The 17,537-nt window shown below is 41.8% G+C and overlaps 1 protein-coding gene across 8 annotated transcripts in view; it reads right to left on the minus strand.

Annotated features, from left to right (window-relative positions):
• The window catches only part of DIS3L2 (DIS3 like 3'-5' exoribonuclease 2), a 272,704-nt gene that overhangs the window by 123,713 nt on the left and 131,454 nt on the right, over nt 1-17,537 (minus strand). Inside the window, exons 10-11 of one of the 8 annotated variants that reach the window (XM_039855710.1) lie at nt 15,913-15,969; nt 1,958-2,021 (exon numbers count right to left, since the gene is read on the minus strand). The exons of 5 other annotated variants lie outside the window; for them this stretch is intronic. In XM_039855710.1, the coding sequence (XP_039711644.1) occupies nt 1,973-2,021; nt 15,913-15,969 (106 nt within the window). In that variant the 3' untranslated portion in view covers nt 1,958-1,972. Of the gene's footprint in view, nt 1-1,957; nt 2,022-7,314; nt 7,415-9,335; nt 9,376-13,106; nt 13,110-15,912; nt 15,970-17,537 lie in introns of those variants that run through there. 2 more of the 8 variants (XM_039855711.1, XM_039855712.1) reach the window with 2 other exon arrangements.

Below are 17,537 nucleotides of genomic sequence, written 5' to 3' on the forward strand. Positions count from 1 at the left end.
TGTTATCGCCACGACTGCGGGTCGGCCACGACGTGGTGCATGAGGGCTCCTTCTGGTCGTGGGCCACTGCGGCTGGGAGCTGCTGGCCTTGGCACTGGGGAGCCCGGCCCCCCTCCCCGGGCGGTGCACCGTGCGGCTGTTCCACTCTGTTAACGTGCCTGGGATTTTACTGGCTCCTTTTCTGGAAGGCTTTGGTCTCACAACCTGCAGGGAGCAGCCCGGTTTGCCAGCTTTCAGAACCTGTGAGACCAAATATTTAGAGTTCTGCAACAATGGTTAGAAAGAAGCTAACCCTGACCCACAGAACACAAAGTGCCAGGTGGGGGAGGGAAAGAACGAGACTCCAGTTCATGAGGCTGCAGAATTCCAGTTCAGAGCGACGTTATGTAACCCAAATTTCTGAAGGCACGTGACTGGAGGGCTTAGTAGAACTTTTTAAAGTGACAGAAACTTCTAAGATAGTTTTACTCAAAGCCATTGGTCTGGGAAAAAACACAGGAAGGATAACTAAGAACCTTCCGTAATCCTGTAAGACCGTGCCAAGAATCCCAGGAAATAACAAACGCAAAAGCGTAGAAACAGATTCTGTTCCTCTGTCACTCACACTCTCTCCCTCTGACTTTGCATCTTCCTCCTCCTCAAGGTACCAGCATCTCCGCCTCCTTGCAGCTGGAACAGCTGTCTAGTCTCCACAGCAGCTTTTACTCACCACTTTGTCACTATTCACCTCGCTGGATTTTGGCCATGGCCGCTACCACGTCACAAAAATTGCTCTCCCCAAGGTCATGGTGCTGCCAGATTAATCGTCTTTAAAAAAGCCTGCGTTAGATTGAGAACCTTCATCAACTCCTTACTAAAATGGAAATTCAGCTTCGAATGCAGAGCCTTTCAGGTATGGGCCTCACCTAGATTTTTCCGGTTAGATGGCGCACTCCCAACGCGTATCTTCTGTGCCAGACTCTTCTCCGCGTCCTCTGGCCTCCGAGACTCTGGTCGTGCTGCTCCTGACACTGGTCATTTCCTCACCGACTGCCAGCATTTACGAGCTGCCTGGCTTTTGAAGGCCTGGCTGCAATGCCATCTTTTTCCTAGGCAACCTCTGTGGCCCCCCGGTGGGAGCTGCCTCTCCCTGCCTGCCATGCCCACGCCTATGACCTGTCTCGGTCTGATGGCACTGGCCACTGCCCCCAACTTACGGACATGTCTTATCGCACTGACAAGGCTGGGAGCTCTTCAAGGTCTGGCTGCCCCTGCGTCTCTCCTAGCACACCGAAGGCACACGTGCAAGGAGCGGCAGGTGGATAAGCGAATGAGAAAATGACCGAAGAGCTCTCTTTAGCACTTTTCCATTCGATTTCGCAACTGTGTCTTGGGAAAAACATTTAGGATTAGAACTCATGACCTCTTGGCACCCAAATCTGCGGTCACACCACAGTGCTGCTGTTTCCCAGGGTGTCCTTTTCCATCTTCATCCCAACCTCTTTTCTCATAAAACAGTGTTTTACACACTGAGGTTCAGGGACCATTTCTAGACTAGTGAAACGGCCAGAGGCCCTCCACGTCCGTGACGCTCTCCTCGCTAGCAGGCGATCCCCGTGAGAGGATCTGGGTCGATGGTGAATGGGGGGAAAGGAATGAAAAAAAATTTAAGAGGATAAAGAATAAAATTTCTCTTTTACTCAAACACTTTCTTAGATTAGATGATATCAGCCTTTATAAAGAAACCAAAAATTTTTATTTACTGTAAACTGGAGCAAAAAAAAAAAAAAGAGCTGAGCAGCTGGAGCACTCCATCCACGGCGACGTGTCCCTAAGGGGGACGGGAGGAGCTCAGCCAGCTGGGCCGCGATGGTCCAGTCAAGTCAGATGTTGACTCCATCTGTGCTTCCACCTCACCTTGACCTTCCTCGGGGCCGGACCAACCTCTTCTCTTGCAGGCAAAGGGAGCTGGGATCATCATTCAAACCTCGGTCTACCCCCTGGGTGCAGTGGGCTGGACCTTTCGCTTTTTCTGATGGCAGCTGTGGATATGGTAATACTCTATCACTCAGTTCTACTGCCACAACAGATGCTAACAAGTCTGACGGTAATCACAGATTTTTCAGAACAGAAAAAGACTTAGGTCTGTTTAAAGCAGAAAGAGACCTTGGTCCATCTGTCCCTCCTCTTCCCCCCGGTGATGAAGTGACACATACAAGGACATGGGGTGAGCAGAAAGAAATGACGCAATGCCCTGGGCAGGTTCTTTCAACCTGGCCCGGGGTTTTCATCTAGGGTCGGCAGAAGGTCTCCCCCAAGCTTCAGCAACATTGTAGACCAAGTGGTTACTTTCTAAAGGACAGTGATAAGACGGAATCGGAACTGACTGAAATGACCTCCCCTTTTACATTCATTCACTCACTGAACCTCTCTTAATACTTCAAAAAATGACACTCTGGAGCAGAGGCCACAAGACAAGGCTGGCCTGGAAATATGGGAGCCAAAGACTACAGCATGTGCCAGGAAAGCCACGGTTCAAACTCAGAGAATATGCTATAATTAACTTTCTTTTCTTCAATTTTCTTTTTAAAAAATGTCAAACACTCAGGAAAGCTAAATGAATAGAAAAATGCACATCCATTTTCATAATCTCATCAAAATTCATCAAATGTCAACACTTTGCTATTTTTGCTTTATCTTTCTCACCCCCATTCCTCCCTTCATATAGCTATTTTTTTAAACATCTGAACTATTTAAAATTATGTTGCAGAGATCATGATACTTGACCCCTCCATACTTTAGCATGCATCTCTAAGAAAGAGGGCATTCTTCTACAGAATGACAATACCTTTTAGTGGGCAGAATTAGAAAATACTGGGTTAAATCATAGGCAATTGCTCATATTTGACTACTTGTGGCATAAAAACGGGCAATTTCATGTGGTTCAGCCTGACATACTGTTTAAAAATCATGCAATCATACCGACACCTCCCACTGGAATCTAACGCCACAGAGTTCTTCCTCCTCGCCGGCTCTCGTGCCGTCCATATTTACATCTTCATCCCAGTGAGAACCTCAGCTCCCAAACACCTCAATACTCAAAAGAGTTTCAGAATTATAATCCCAGTTCCATTAGCATTAAAGAACCTATTACATTTAAGATTTCTTTGGAGTTTTACACTTAGAATGTAGTCACTAAGGGTATATAGTCAGAGTGATCAAATACACAGTGCCCAAAAGTTACTCGAATTAATTTTTTTTTTCTGTACGTAGTGACGTTTGGTAAACATTAGGACCATCTGTTTTTGTTTTATGTCACTCTTAGAGATGTTGCTTTTATCTCCTTTTAGATTTGATTTAATTTTATTGCTGAATATTTAAAACATTGCAATGTTTCAAAGTTCAAGTGTACTCAGAGAAGTCTTATTCTCACTGCATCCTTCTTTCTCAGGCCCACCTATTATCCCCTAGAGATGACTATTATCGTTTTCTGGTTTACTCTTTCTTCTGCTTTCCTTTTTGATAGATATTTTTTTTCTTATTTGCTCTCTTTTCCTACACAAACAGTTGAATACTATAAAACCTCTTTGGCAACTTGCTTTTTCACTTAACAATAAATCCTAAAAATTACTCCGTATCAGTTCAGGGATCAGAATCAGAGAATCGTTAAGAGTGGCAAGTTCCTTAGAAGTCGCCTTGTTCCAAATCTTATCATCAAAATACCTCCAAACCAAAAAATCAATCAGGTAGATCAGCTCACTTCTCGAATACTTGGGACAAGGAGGCCGTGGAGTTCACCGCCTCGCCAGACAGGCCATTCAACTTTAGAGAGCTCTACCTATGAGAAAGTACTTCCATATTCTGAACGGCAATCTGATTCAGAGAAACTTCATAATTTGGCCCTTTGTAGCCATGAAGAATTAGTTGGCTTCCTCTTTAACCATGCAGCCCTTCAAACGTGACTTTTCCCAAGAAAGAGGCCCATCTCTTGTTCTAAATGATTCACAACTGTGTAATCATAGCTCTTTTCATAAATTTTCACTTATTTTGTGTCAAGATCAAATCGAAGTTGTAGAGACCAGCGAGGGATCAATGTGAAGAAGGTTACCAGAGGTCAAGAGAAAGAAGGTGAGAATTCCTTTATTCAGTGTTTACCGGGCATCTACTGCTCTCGATGTTTGGGGCACATTTGAAAACGAAGCCTCCTATCCACTTACATTCTAGTGGGAGAGGGGCCAGAAAGGAGACAGAATTGTACTGAAGTACGGCGGAGGGAAAAGAAAGAAAAGAATGTTAGAACAGAGCAAGGAGGGCTCAAAGTACTGACTGTGATTATACGTAGGCGAGTCGGGCAGGCCTCAGTGAGACGAGGTTATTTGAAAATGACTTACTTGAAAGAGGTGAGGGAGTGAGCCACGGCTCTGTGGGAGAGGAAGGCGTGGGTGGAAAGGCCCATGATCCACCGAGTTAGTTAACCCGAAGGCGCTGAGCCCCTGGTACGACTCAGCCAAGAAAGTCTGCACGTAGAGCAGAGACGGCTTGGCCGCGCGCTCGTTACTTCCTGTCCAAGAAGTTTTAAATCCAGGCTTGCAGGCGTTTAGAGGCGGCTCTGCGTGCCCACCAGAGGAGGAGAGCCGCAGAGCCCCACTGGGCCCAGAGGTCTTCCTGCCCACAGCTTGCTCTGAGCATCTCCCTGCCTTCCTTTACCTCTGGTAGAAGGGTTTTCCTATAATCCAGATTTCAAATGCCAGATTGGGGTTATTTTAAAAGAGGCTATGAGAATACTGTTCACTTTTTAAAATAGGACGAAATGAAGTAGCATTAGGCTTCCAGGAAATGCTCCCACAAAAGGATCAAATATCTAGGCCCCCAGATATAGAGTGTTAAGAGTTTAGCATAAAAAGTTCTATGCAGTGTATAAAATCTTCACAGAATATGAACATAGTAGAGGTCTTCGCTACGTGGGAAACCTCACTCTCATCAGAAACACCTTTTCCCCCGCTTTTTCCCTCCATCTCTTAGAAATCACCTCTTGAGAATACAGAATTATAATAATGGTATGATTTTTTTACTCTCTTTTTGTGGATGGGGAAACTGAGGCTCAGAGAGATTAAGTAATGTGTCTCGGGTCACAGAAATACAGAGCTTTGATTAAATGGGACAGGGATTCAAAAGAGAAGGTGTTAAAAGAAGTTAATTAGACTCAGCAGTTTTATTTCAATGGAAGCTGACTTTTTTTTCTAGTTATCCTTAGCTCTGTATTTTATCATAAAATTTAAACACCCCAGAAACATTTTGGTTGAAATAATAATACCCAAATTTCTTTCCAGAAAATGTTTCTCTATAGTTGACTAAGTTGACTCCATTTTTAGGTACCCAGTATGGCAGCTTTTAATCCTGAATCTGAAAATCTGCATTCAGGGTTCTGATATCGAGTTTATTCAAAGTGAGTATTCCTTAGTTTGTCAGAGAAAGTCAAGTCCCAAGTACTTTTTTGGAGGAGGGATATACAAAAATAGGAAAGGAAGCCAAAAAAAGAATATGCATAGACATTCATTTTACTTAGGTATACTACATTTTTAAATTTGCTTTACAATTTCCAGAAGAGATACAGCTGATGTGTAAAAATAAAACAGAAATTATAACCAAATTTTAAAATGACTTTATCAGAGCCTTAAACACAATGCCAGGGTAAAAGCTAGTATTTAATGGATTTAAATACTAGTGGGCAGAATTAAGAATAGTCACAAAGTCAAGGAATTAACTATGTCTAGACAGCTCTCCTAGATTTCTATTTGAGGAACAGGATTTTTTTTTCTCATCCTTTGAATTCCCAAGCTAGGAATTCAGAACCTGCTGTTGAAAGGATCATCATCCTTAATTCTCAATCCATTTATCAGGCTAAAATGCAAATGTAAGTGGTGAATGCATTTCAACAGCCCTGGAGCTCCAAAGAACCTTCTCAGGGAACATGCTGAGATTACTGGGGAAGGGTTAAGCCACCCCTATTTTTCAGATCTGAAAACAGTTGTTCTGATATGAGAAGAATCATTACAATGGTGCCAGCTCCCTTCTATAAAAGCTATACACATTTTTTGCACAACCGTATGATTGTTATGGCAACCATAAAAATGGAACTATCATTCTTCAAATTACACACTACCCATACTGGATTACCTACATATGTTTGTTCTTCTGCATTACCCAGAATTTCTTTTCAGAAAGCGCTATGTTTGTCCTATAGATGTTTAGGAGTAAGATAAAGTGGTCTCTTTCAAAGGGAGAGTCCACGACAATGAATCTTTCAAAAGCCCAGCTCTTAGAGAATTCTAGGGCTCCCCTGTCAAGGTTTTTAATCCCATGGTCACTAGGAGGCCTCAAAATATTCCCCCTGGGAGGCAGGGGAACTGCCTGGAAAATGTATTCCCAAATGATTGTTTCTTATTAAAAGGATGATTAGAGCACCATGAATGGGCCATAACAGATCTTGCCCAGTTCTGTAACATACTGAGAATGTTTACTGGAGCCCCAGAGTAGTGAGGTGGGAGGCTTAAGAGATATGTACAAGCATTTTAATTAAATTTTGTGCTGAAAAGAATAACTACTTGAATATATCAAACAAAAATGTCAAAATAAATGTCTGTTACATTTCAGGATGTTCAGGGTGTCTATTACTTTGGCCAACATGAGTAGAACTTTGTAATTTTATCGGACAAAAAAGTGTGACTTTTTTCTTCTCATTAATGGGGAAGGCCAAGTCTAGTCTTGTATGTCTTTTAAATAGTCATTTTGGGCCAGAATCCCATTTCATTGTTCACAGAGCTGATTCTATAGTTTTTGTTGGTTTGTTTTTAAAGCAGGCTGATAATGACTTTCTGGCTGATTTTAATATTAAATACTTAGATTTTGAAAGGAAAATGTGTTCATAATTACTGTTTACTCCAAAGAATTTCCAAATAATGCACTGAATCTCATCTAGTTTTCCTTTCTCAAGAACATAAACACAAACAAAAACTAACCAAAAAATGAACCCCACAAAGTCTCCCCGTGCGGTGGGCAGGGTGAGTCAAGCTCTACTAGCAGCACCCCGAGTTACCGTAAGCACTCCCCTGGCTGCAGAACCAAGTGAGACACAGGGAACGACTTCTCCGCCCCCGTCCCATCTTCGGGAGAGGAGGGCCCCCCCCAGTGACCGCAGATGGCCCCATCTACAATCTGGACCTCTTCCCGCACCTTCAGAGTTCAGGTCTCCCTCCGCGCTCCCTGTACCTCAGCTCAGTCCTTATTACCCAGTGCTAAGCCAGCTTCGGACTGATCCTGAATTCACAATCCTACCTCCTTTTCCTACTGAAGCAGCGCTCCCCAAATGGACTCCAGTCTCCTCTCTTCTCCTGCCTTTCAGATCCTTTAGCATCTGGCCACCAGGGTGAAGTTCCTAAAACACAGCATTAGCTTATGCTCCTTTCTCAAAAACCTTCACTAGCTTCCAGCTATCATGGCACCATAGTCTTCAGCTTGGCATTCAATACCCTCCATGAGCTGGCTTCACACTGTTTTTCCACTCTTACTTAAGATGACTTACCGTCATTGACAAGTGTCCCCAGCAAACCAGCTCTGCTACACGTCCTGAATTAGTGACTTGTGTAGATTCATCACCCGTTCTTCTAGACTTTATTCTCTTCTAAGGAAAGAACTGTTTTTCTCAATTGTGTACTTTTCAATCCTAACAATATCTATTTCTGGGTCTTGTAACAGTAGAGATAATATTTACTGAATTGAATCTTTAAAGGGCTCCTTCAACGTCAACCACTGGGACGGGCTGAGGCTGTGGCAGAGCCATGAATGACGTTCACCTCAGAATTTACCAGAAGTACTAATGTATCTGTGAGAAGCAGAGTTTACTTCGCGGCTGTCTTAGGACCTTGGGGCCTCAGAAAATGGCCCAAGAGAACTTTCTAGGTTTAGAACCAAAGTCCTTTTGGTTATGAATATACTGATACTCAAGGGTAGAACAAAAAAATGGGGAGTGTGTGCTAAGGAGAAACAGAATTTGAAGGCAGAGGATAGTCTGAAAATTTTACTCTACACAGGACTTAAACATCTTTTTGGTGAAACAATGTGCCTTAATGCTTATCAGAAAGAAAGAAGGAACAATAGTTTATCAAGCAGAATGTAGGCCAGACCCTGTGCCAAACATTATACGTGTTACTACACTTTATCCCTGCCATAACCTCATGAGGACGACAGTACCTGCGTACCCCTGCCAACTTGTAAAGAAAGCGAGGCTCAGAGGAGTTAAGTAACTTGCCCAGGAATATATACCTAGAAAGTGGCAGAGGGAGTGATGATTCAAGCCAGATTTGTCTCTAACACCCACATGAAATGAATGTTCTTATATTCTGGCCCTGTGATAGCAGGGTCATTTAAAAGTTTCAAACTTCTGGGATAGAAAAATAATCAGTGAATGCAGATAGCCTGACGCTCACTTTCCCAAAGCAGGACAAACCGAACCTCGCCCTAGAATTTGGAATTGGGACCAAAAAAGGGTGAGGAGGATGAGGAGGAAGGTGGTGAGAACTCGGGGACCCTCCGGGGGCTGGGGTAGCTGGTAGGCAGCAGCAGCCAGCCCTCCGAGCAGTCGGAAGCACAAGAGGCTAGTCTGAGGGAAGACGGGATCATGTGGGCAGAGAGCAGGAGAGGAAGAAATGAAGAACGAAGCCTTCTTGGGTTTCCTGCCTCACTTCAGTCCTTGGTTTCCTGCCCTTGGGTTCTGGGAGTCACCACAGGATCCTTAAATTCTTCCCTTTCTGCTTAAGAGAGCTCTAGTGGTTTCTGTTATTTGGGACCAAAAAAGTCTTAATTAATGCAACAGCTGTGGAAAGTTTCCTAGAATGGCTAACTTGTCGTGGCTTTCCCTGTGCTTCCCCTGAACAAGCCGTGACAGGATGTTGCAGTGATGCTTCCATACGCCCACTCCTGGGGGCGCGAGGAGTGTGTGAGGGGTGGGGAGCAGGAGGAGGGCATGGCCAAACACTAATATCAAGGTTCTATTTCAAAAGCAAATCAACTTAAAAAAAAAAAGATAGCTTTTGTAATTCAAACTGCACAAATTACAATGCTATACCATTTTTCGGCCAGTAGGGATCTGAAGAAGGCTCTCACTTCTTTTTTCTCAATATGGGGGAGGGGACGTGTGTGGTGTTTTGGTTGATTTGGTGTTTTAGATTGATTTTTTTAAAAAAATGTTTACCAAGGATGTGGATTTAAGAAGGTGGAGACACGTGAGGACGGTGGCCGGAAGCTTCCTGACCGCTGACGTGAATTCGAGTCCCAGCTCGGCCCCTCTCGGCCGTGAGACCTGGGGCAAGTGACTAACACTTGCCTGAGACACAGTTTCTTCATCTGTGAAATAGGAATAATTATTTCACGGGGCTGTTTTAATGATTAAATAAGGTATTACATAAGTATAAAATAATTAAATGGGATTATCCATATATGGGATTATCCATATAAAGAGGTATAAAAGAAGCATTTGATAAATGACACGTTTTGGTACGTATATACTTATCATATTAACAACAAGGCTAAATTTCTTTATCCTGGATATTTGTTTGGGCTGACCATCGATGGAGGTGACCTGCTACCAGAGAACTGATTTTTCTCTTGGTACGTCCTCTGGTGTGTGTCAAACCCCAGGGCAGAGAAGACAGGAGAGGGACACTTGTTGAGTGCCTACTACGTGCCCAGCACTGTCCCAGGTTTGACAGTCGAGATTATGCTAGTGATTTAATATTTTCAAAGTAACTCTATTTCAAAAAGAAACGATTAAATATGACTATAGAAAAGGATAATTGAAGACACATTTAAAGTATTATTATGCTTGTGGGAACACTCCTATCCTAGGAATTCTAATTACATCTGTAAGACCACAGAAGAACTGTTTAAACAATCACAATTTGAAACTCTTGATTCTCCCATATACAAACTTTGGTTTAATTCCACCAAGTCACCTCTCAGGCAAAAAGATTATAGGGCAACTTTACATTTGCGCATTAAGAGTAAATATAAAATAACAAGACCAATTTCTTCGCACCCCTAAGAGAACTTCTATGCACATCAGTGTCCTATGAAAGTTACCAAGAAACTCCATACACTTAATTCACGTAACGCCACAATTGCTCAAAAGGTTTCTGGAATTCTTTAAAAACTACTTTCTAAGCCAATTCATGAGCTTCACAAGAAAATCAGTTTTACTACTTTATAATTATACTTTATTTTTTTTTGAAGTTGTATTATCCAGCTTGATCACCACCTGATTTACCACTCTTGGCTCTAAATTGACTTGGCTGCTTCCAGAAATCAAAGCCACTCTCAAAAAATGAAGACGTGCCATTGTTGAAAATGTGCCTCAGGCTCTGAAGGCAATTTCCAAAGAGGGGTCCAACCCCCGCTGTCCTCCGCCGCCCCTTCCCCACAGCGAGCTCAAGTCCTCATTCTCAAAAACAACCTTGGGACGCTGCTGCCGCCGAGGCCCAGCTCACCTCCTCCGCCCCAAAAGGCTCCGTAAAAGGGGTGTTTATACTCGGCCTCCCACCTTTTCATCTCTTCCACTCGGCTGACCCCGCTGCAGCAGGGCTCAGGGGAGCTCGCCGCTGCCTGGAACTTGTCATCAGCTCTCCCTTTTCTTTCTCTTTAACTCTTCTAATATCCTCCTTTCTGTGCCCCGAACCCCACTTTTCCTAAGAAGCTTCCCCCCTCAAACGGTGGAGCTCTTCGCAGTCCGCCACGCCCTCTCCCCGCTTCAGGCCGCATGCTCACAGGGTGCACCTGTCCACTCTGGCGGCTGACAGCGACCCGCGAGCACCTGAATGATGGCTGCAGCCTGGCTTCGCGCCACACGCCAGGCCCGCGTCTCTTTCTGCCTCCTAGACACCCCGTTCAGTACTCCACACTGACTCATAACCACGTTTCACTCACCTTGCCCCATCCAAGCATTTGCTCTTGCCCTCTAGCTCACGATCTCGGATCTTCCTGAACTTCGCCTTGGCCTAAGGTTACTGACACAGTTCAAGGGCCGTACAGGCATGTCCCCCTACTGAGAGGTCTCCTCAGAGGATATCGGCTACAGTATGGCTTTGTCTTTTTTTTTTTTTTTAATAATAATAAGGCAAAAGCCTATGAAAACCTATTTATCCTTCAAGACCAAGTTCAAAGATTACCCGGCTTTAAAGCTTCCCCATGAAACATTAATTAATTGCTACTTTCTCATCTGTGTTCACCTGGTGCCCTTTAAAAATCTGTCAGCCTTTTATTTAGAGGTAATTGTCAATTGATATGCAGTGGTAAGAAATTATGGAAAGATGCTATCAACCTTTTATCCAATTTCCAATGATAAAAATCTAATAAAATTCTATACGGTACAGTACCAAAACCAAGATATTGCCATTGATACAATGCACTAATCTTATTTAGTCTTATTTGGACTCATTAAGTTTTACACAATTTTACCACACGGGTAGGTCCACGAGGCTCTCCCTTAATCAAGATACTGAAAACTGCCATCATCTCAAGGATCCCTTGAGTTGTCTTTTAATAATAATCGTATCTAACTCCTTCCTGCCCCGCCTCCCTCAGTCCCTGGCAACTACAAATCTATTCTCCATTTTTAAACTGTTATGTGAATGGAGTCGTGCAGATGCAACCTCACAAACTGGCCTTCTTTTCACTCAGCTTGCTATCCCGAAGATTCACGCAGTCGTCGCGTGTATTGACAGTTTGTCCCTATTATTGCTGAGTGTCGGTCACAGTGTGGATGGACCACAGCTGTTTCTCCATTCACCTGTGGAAGGACCCATGGGTTGCTTCCATTTGGAGCTATTACGAATAAAGGTGCTGTGAAAATTTGTGTACAAGTTTCTGTGTGAACCACAAGCGTTCACTTCTCTGGGCTAAACGCCCAGGCACGCGATTACCGGGCTGTGCGGTGGTTGCGTTTAGTTTTTTAAAGAAATTGCCAGGTGTCTCCAGAGTGACTGTGCCATTTCACGTTTCCACCAGCGGTGTGTGAGTGACCCGCTTTCGCTGCATCCTCATCAGCGTCTGGTGTCACTCGGAACTTCCCACCACCTGTGCTTTTTCCTTTTAGCTCTTAGCCCTTCTGATCGGTGTGCACTGATTTCAATGTGGACTTAAGTTGCTGCTGCCGTGCAGGGGAGGGCAGTTTAGCTCCCTGCTCAGACCTGCGACACCTCCCAAAGGGAGAAGTGGAGGGTCATCTGTGTGTGACAGACAGGATGGAAGGTTAGGTCACCGCATGGCTCCACAGATGCCTCAGGTGGGGGGAACTGGAGCACTGCTGCTTGATTTCATGGGAGAGGGTGCGGGTGTGTGTGATATGAACATCTTGGTGGCCCCCACAGATACCATAATGTGTGCGTGTGTGTGCGTGTGCGCATGTGCACGCGCGCCTTTCCCATTGGTGTTTGGCTGGAGTAAGGGGGGTATTGCCAAAAAGTTTTCTGTTGTTAGACCACCCTTTTCCTGGTCTTTTTAGAAGATAGTTTTTCCTGTGCCTTTTGGCCGTTCGGGTTGGTGACTCCGACGGCACCTCGTCTGGGGTCCGTGGGAGGCAAGCAGGAACCCAAGCAATCAAGGGCACCACTGGCATTTTGCTCTCAAGTCCTGAGACCCCTAGGCAGTCTGTCTTCTTCTTTTTTTTTTACTTTTCAGACTCTTCCTGTGCTTGTTTGTTGTGTCAGGTCCATGTTTTCAGTGTTAAGAAGGAAAGCCCTGGAGGAATGTGTATACTCTTTGTCAGAAACAGAAGTTGTACTTCATTTTATTATAGTAATTTTAACATTTTATTCCTTAAGATGTTTTCCTACCTAATTTTCACACTACAAAGCAACCACTTTGAAGGCACTGGACTGTGTTTCATCAATATTCATTTTCCTAGGAATATAAAAAAAAATGAATCCCAGCACTTGCTTAAAAACACATTATTTTGAATAAATACACATTCTGCAAACTCCTAAACATAACTTTCTTTGCCTTTTAACTTTTGTCCCTTCTTTTATCCTACACACATTTATTTACTTACAGTATTCCCCCCTTCTCTGCAGTTTCACTTTCTGTGGTTCCAGTTAGCTGTGGTCAACTTGCAGTCCAAAAATATTAAATGGAAAATTCCAGAAATAAACAATTCATAAGTTTTAAATTGCACACTGTTTTCAGTAGCATGATGAAACCTCGTGCCATCCTGCTCTTTCCCACCTGGACGCGAATCATCCCTTTGTCCAATCCAGCATAGGCATGCTGTATACACTGCCTGCCACTAGTCAGGTATCAGACTGATTATCAGAGAGAGTCCACATTCACATAACCTTTATTACAGTGTGTTGCTATAATAGTTCTCTTATTAGTTATTATTGTTAATGTCTTATTGTGCCTAATGTATAAGTTAAAGTTTATCATATGTATGTGTGTATGTATAGAAAAAACAGTATATATAGGTTCGGTACTATCCATAGTTTCAGGCATCCACTGGGGGTCTTGAAAAATATCTCCCACAGATAAGGGGGAACTACTCTACTTAATTTATTATATTCCAAGTACTGAGTTAGCATCTAGAAATATAAAGATGAATAACACCTAGCCCTTGCTCTTGAGGACTTTGCTATCCATCAGGAAGACAGAATCATATTCAGGTACAATACGTCACATTAGAGCACAGTATGGACAGTATTGTCACATAGGTATGAAAATGGTCAAGGGAAAGGAGAGTGGGGCGTGATTGATTTTTCCAGAGTGAGATGGAAAAGGATTAACATGGGCCCTGGAAAATGGATGAAGTACAGAGCAAAGCATGAGTAAGATGCAGAATTCTGATAGAGTAAAATGGTTTGGGGAATGATAAAGAATTGAATGCAGAACAGGATGCTGCAAAAGGAGCTAAAAAATTTCTTCCCCACTTTTCCTAGGATCAATAAAGCTGATAAGTTCATTTTTTCACTTGCACTGACATGAGTGAGAGTCAAGCTACCTAACAGTTCCTAATCTTAAGAATAATTTGCCCATATAATTAGTTACTTCTTATGGCTTTTATTTTCAAATTCTATCTTCCTTTCCCTCTCTTTAATTTCAATAAGAGGTTTGTTTCTTTCCAAAACCTTCTGCTGGAAGTTGTCTTATTTTATCTCCAACCCAAGCATTAAGAAAGTGAAGAGACCTGAGAGTTACATCAGTGAGCCTGGAAGAGTACGGACCTCTGAAAAGCCACTGCTCCATATAAGCATTGAGAACATTGGCAGAATTGTCAAAACAACCTTTCCATAACTCTGGAAATTAACCAAAGGTTTATAACAATCTGATGTACTTTTATTCAAGGGAAATGGCTGACTCTCAGTAAGAATGGCGAGTTTTATAAGGTTTTTATTGCCTTATGCCTATGTCCCTCTCTCCAGCTCTGCAGTAGCCTTAAAAACCATCAGCGATCTACTATAGTGAAAAGCAGCAGCCTAGCAGCCACTGGAGGGGGCAGCGCAAGTTTAGAATGCAGTCACCAAAACCAGCATTCCAAAGGAAATGACATTCTTTGACCTGTCTGGCAGTTCCCTGAAAACCCCCAATCACATTAACTTGACCTGACTCACACCTTGCTCACAGCCTTATAGTCCTTGGGGTGTTTGTCAAAAACAATCAGCAGCAATTATTTAACACTGCAGATTTCTGAGGTGGTGATAACAGTTGGGCAAACAAGAAGCTAACCAAAAAAAATTAAAAGTCAAAGTTGGAGATTAAAATGTCATAGAGAACTTCGAAAAGGCATGACATGTTCCTGGGGATGGAGACAGCCACACACACACATAGGGCTGTGCACATGCCCAAGAAAGACCAGATAAGCCCTTAAGCTCTCAGCTCTGGCTGACTTTGAAGTTCTGCACAGGCAGGAAGTGAACACTAAGGCAGAGTTGTAAAGTACATGTCTGGGCACTGAAGGAATGCCCCATCACAAGCACAGAGGCCCCCAGCAAAGCCTGAGAGACTATTGGTTCTCAGCATTTAAGAAAACCTCTGTCTATTCATTAGCTGACCACTAAGATAGCCAAGCAGAAATTTCAGTGGCTTCACATGACAAAGATACAGACTCTACAGAATTAGTTCAGGAAAGCCACAAACAGCTACGAAAACAAACAGTGACAACAACAAACTTTGAGGCGGTGGCAGAGGTGATCTGATTTTGAGTTTCCACATTATATTATCTCATATGCAACAGATATAGATATATCTTTATGACATAGATATATTATGCAAACAGTAATAAACAGAGCTGTAGTAGTGAAATTAATAGCAAAATAGATTTCTAGATAAAAAGTGTTACCAAAGACAGAGAAGAATAATTTAAAATGATAATAGACTCAATCCACCAAGAAGAGGTAACAATTATAAACATATGTGCACCTAAAAATAGAGCCACCAAATGAAGTAATAATTGGCCCAACCGTTAGGAGAAATACACAATTCAAATATAATAGTTGAAGACTTCAATACCCAACTTTCAATAACAGAGAAAACAATTAGATCAACAAGGAAACAGAAGACGAGTAATATCATCAACCAACTAGATCTAAGAGGTATCTACAGAACATACCACCTAACAACAGCAGAGCACATAGTCTTTCCAAGTGCACGTGGAACATTCTCCAAGCCCTAAAATAAGTTTCAAAAAATCTCAAAATACTGAAATCATACAAAGTATGTTCTTCAATCAAAATGGAATAAAATTAGAATTTAATAATAAAAAGAAACTTAGGAAATTCACAAATATATGGAAATAAAATAACACACTTCTAAAAATAACCAATGAGTCAAAGAAAAAATGATGAGAAATTATAAAATTTTTTTTAGATGAATGAAAACAAAAACATGACCTACCAAAACTTGTGGGATGCAACGTCTGTAGTGCTCGGAGGTAAATTTAGTTGTAAATACCTACATAAAAAAGTAGAAAGATCTGAACTCAATAACATAGCCTTCTAACTCAAGAAACTAGCAAAAGAAAAGCAAACTAAACTCATGCAAGCAGAAAGAAGGAAATAATAAAGACTGAAGCAGAAATAAATGAAATACAGAATAGAAAAACAAGAGAGAAAATAAACCCAAGTTGGTTATGTGAAAATATCAAACAAAGCTGACAAACCTTTAGCTAGACTAAGAAAAAAGAAAGAAGATTCAAATTACAGCAGTAGCTCCTTATTCATGGTGGATACATTCCAAGACCCCCAATGGATGCCTGAAATTGTGGATAGTACTGAATCCTATATATATATACAATGTTTCTTCCTATGTATACTTACCTATGATAAATTTTAATTTATAATTTGGGCACAGTAAGAGATTAATGACAATAAATAATAATAGAACTGTAACAAAGTACTGTAATAAAAGTTATATGAATATGAATTTTCTCTCTCTCAATCTCTCCCTCTCTCTCCCTTCCTCCTCTCTCTTAGCTAACTAGCAAAAATTTCTTTTTCCTTCTTTACCATTTCATGGATAGAAGATTTACTCTTACTGTAGATCTTAACAACCTCAGCATAAAATTTTTCTTCTTTCCTTATTAAGTTGAGAACTTTCATTTTCAGTTAAAGGAAGCACTTTATGGCTCCTCCTTGGCATATCTGAATTGCCAGCATCACTCCTCTTGTGATTTGGGGTCATTAAATAAAATAAGGGTGACTTGAAAACAAGCACCGTGATACCACGGCAGTCGATCTGATAACTGAGATGGCTACTAAGTGATGAATGGGCAAGTGGCAATATATATAGTGTGGACATGCTGGAAGAAGGGATGATTCACATCCCAGGTGGAATGGTGAGATATTTCATCACATGACTCAGAATGGCGTGCAACTTAAAACTTATGGATTATTTATTTCTGGAATTTTCCACTTAATATTTTCAGACCATGGTTGACCATGGGTAACTAAAATCACAGAAAGAGAAACCATGAATTAGATAACCAAGATAAAAAAGACAATTTATAGAAAGATACAAACTACTGAAACTGATTTAAGAAACAAGAAGTTTCAACAGACCTATTAGAAATAAAGAGGTTCAATTAATAATCAAAAAATGACTTCATTGGTAAATTTTAACCAGCATTTCAGAAGAATTAACACTAATTCTTCACAAATTCTTCTAAAACTCATTCTATGGGCTAGTATTATCCTCTAACAAAAACCAAAGATTCCAAAATAAAATGACAAGCCATGATCCCTTAGAAATATAGGTGCAAAAATCCTCAACAGAATCCTAACATGCCAAATCCAGCAACATAAAAGGATTATACATCATGACCCAGTGGGACTTAACCCAGAAATGCAAGTTTGGTTCAACAGGTAAAAGTCAATCAATGAAATATATTATATAGATAAAGGACAAAAATCACAAAGACAGAAAAACCACTTAACAAAATCCAGCAACATTTACAAGAATAACACTAAAAAAAACACTAGGAATAGAAGGAATTGCCTTTGCCTTGATAGACGATATGAAAA

The sequence above is a fragment of the Pteropus medius genome, unplaced genomic scaffold, assembly GCF_902729225.1.
Source record: "Pteropus medius unplaced genomic scaffold, Ma_sr-lr_union100, whole genome shotgun sequence".
Classification (NCBI taxonomy): Eukaryota; Metazoa; Chordata; class Mammalia; order Chiroptera; family Pteropodidae; genus Pteropus; species Pteropus medius.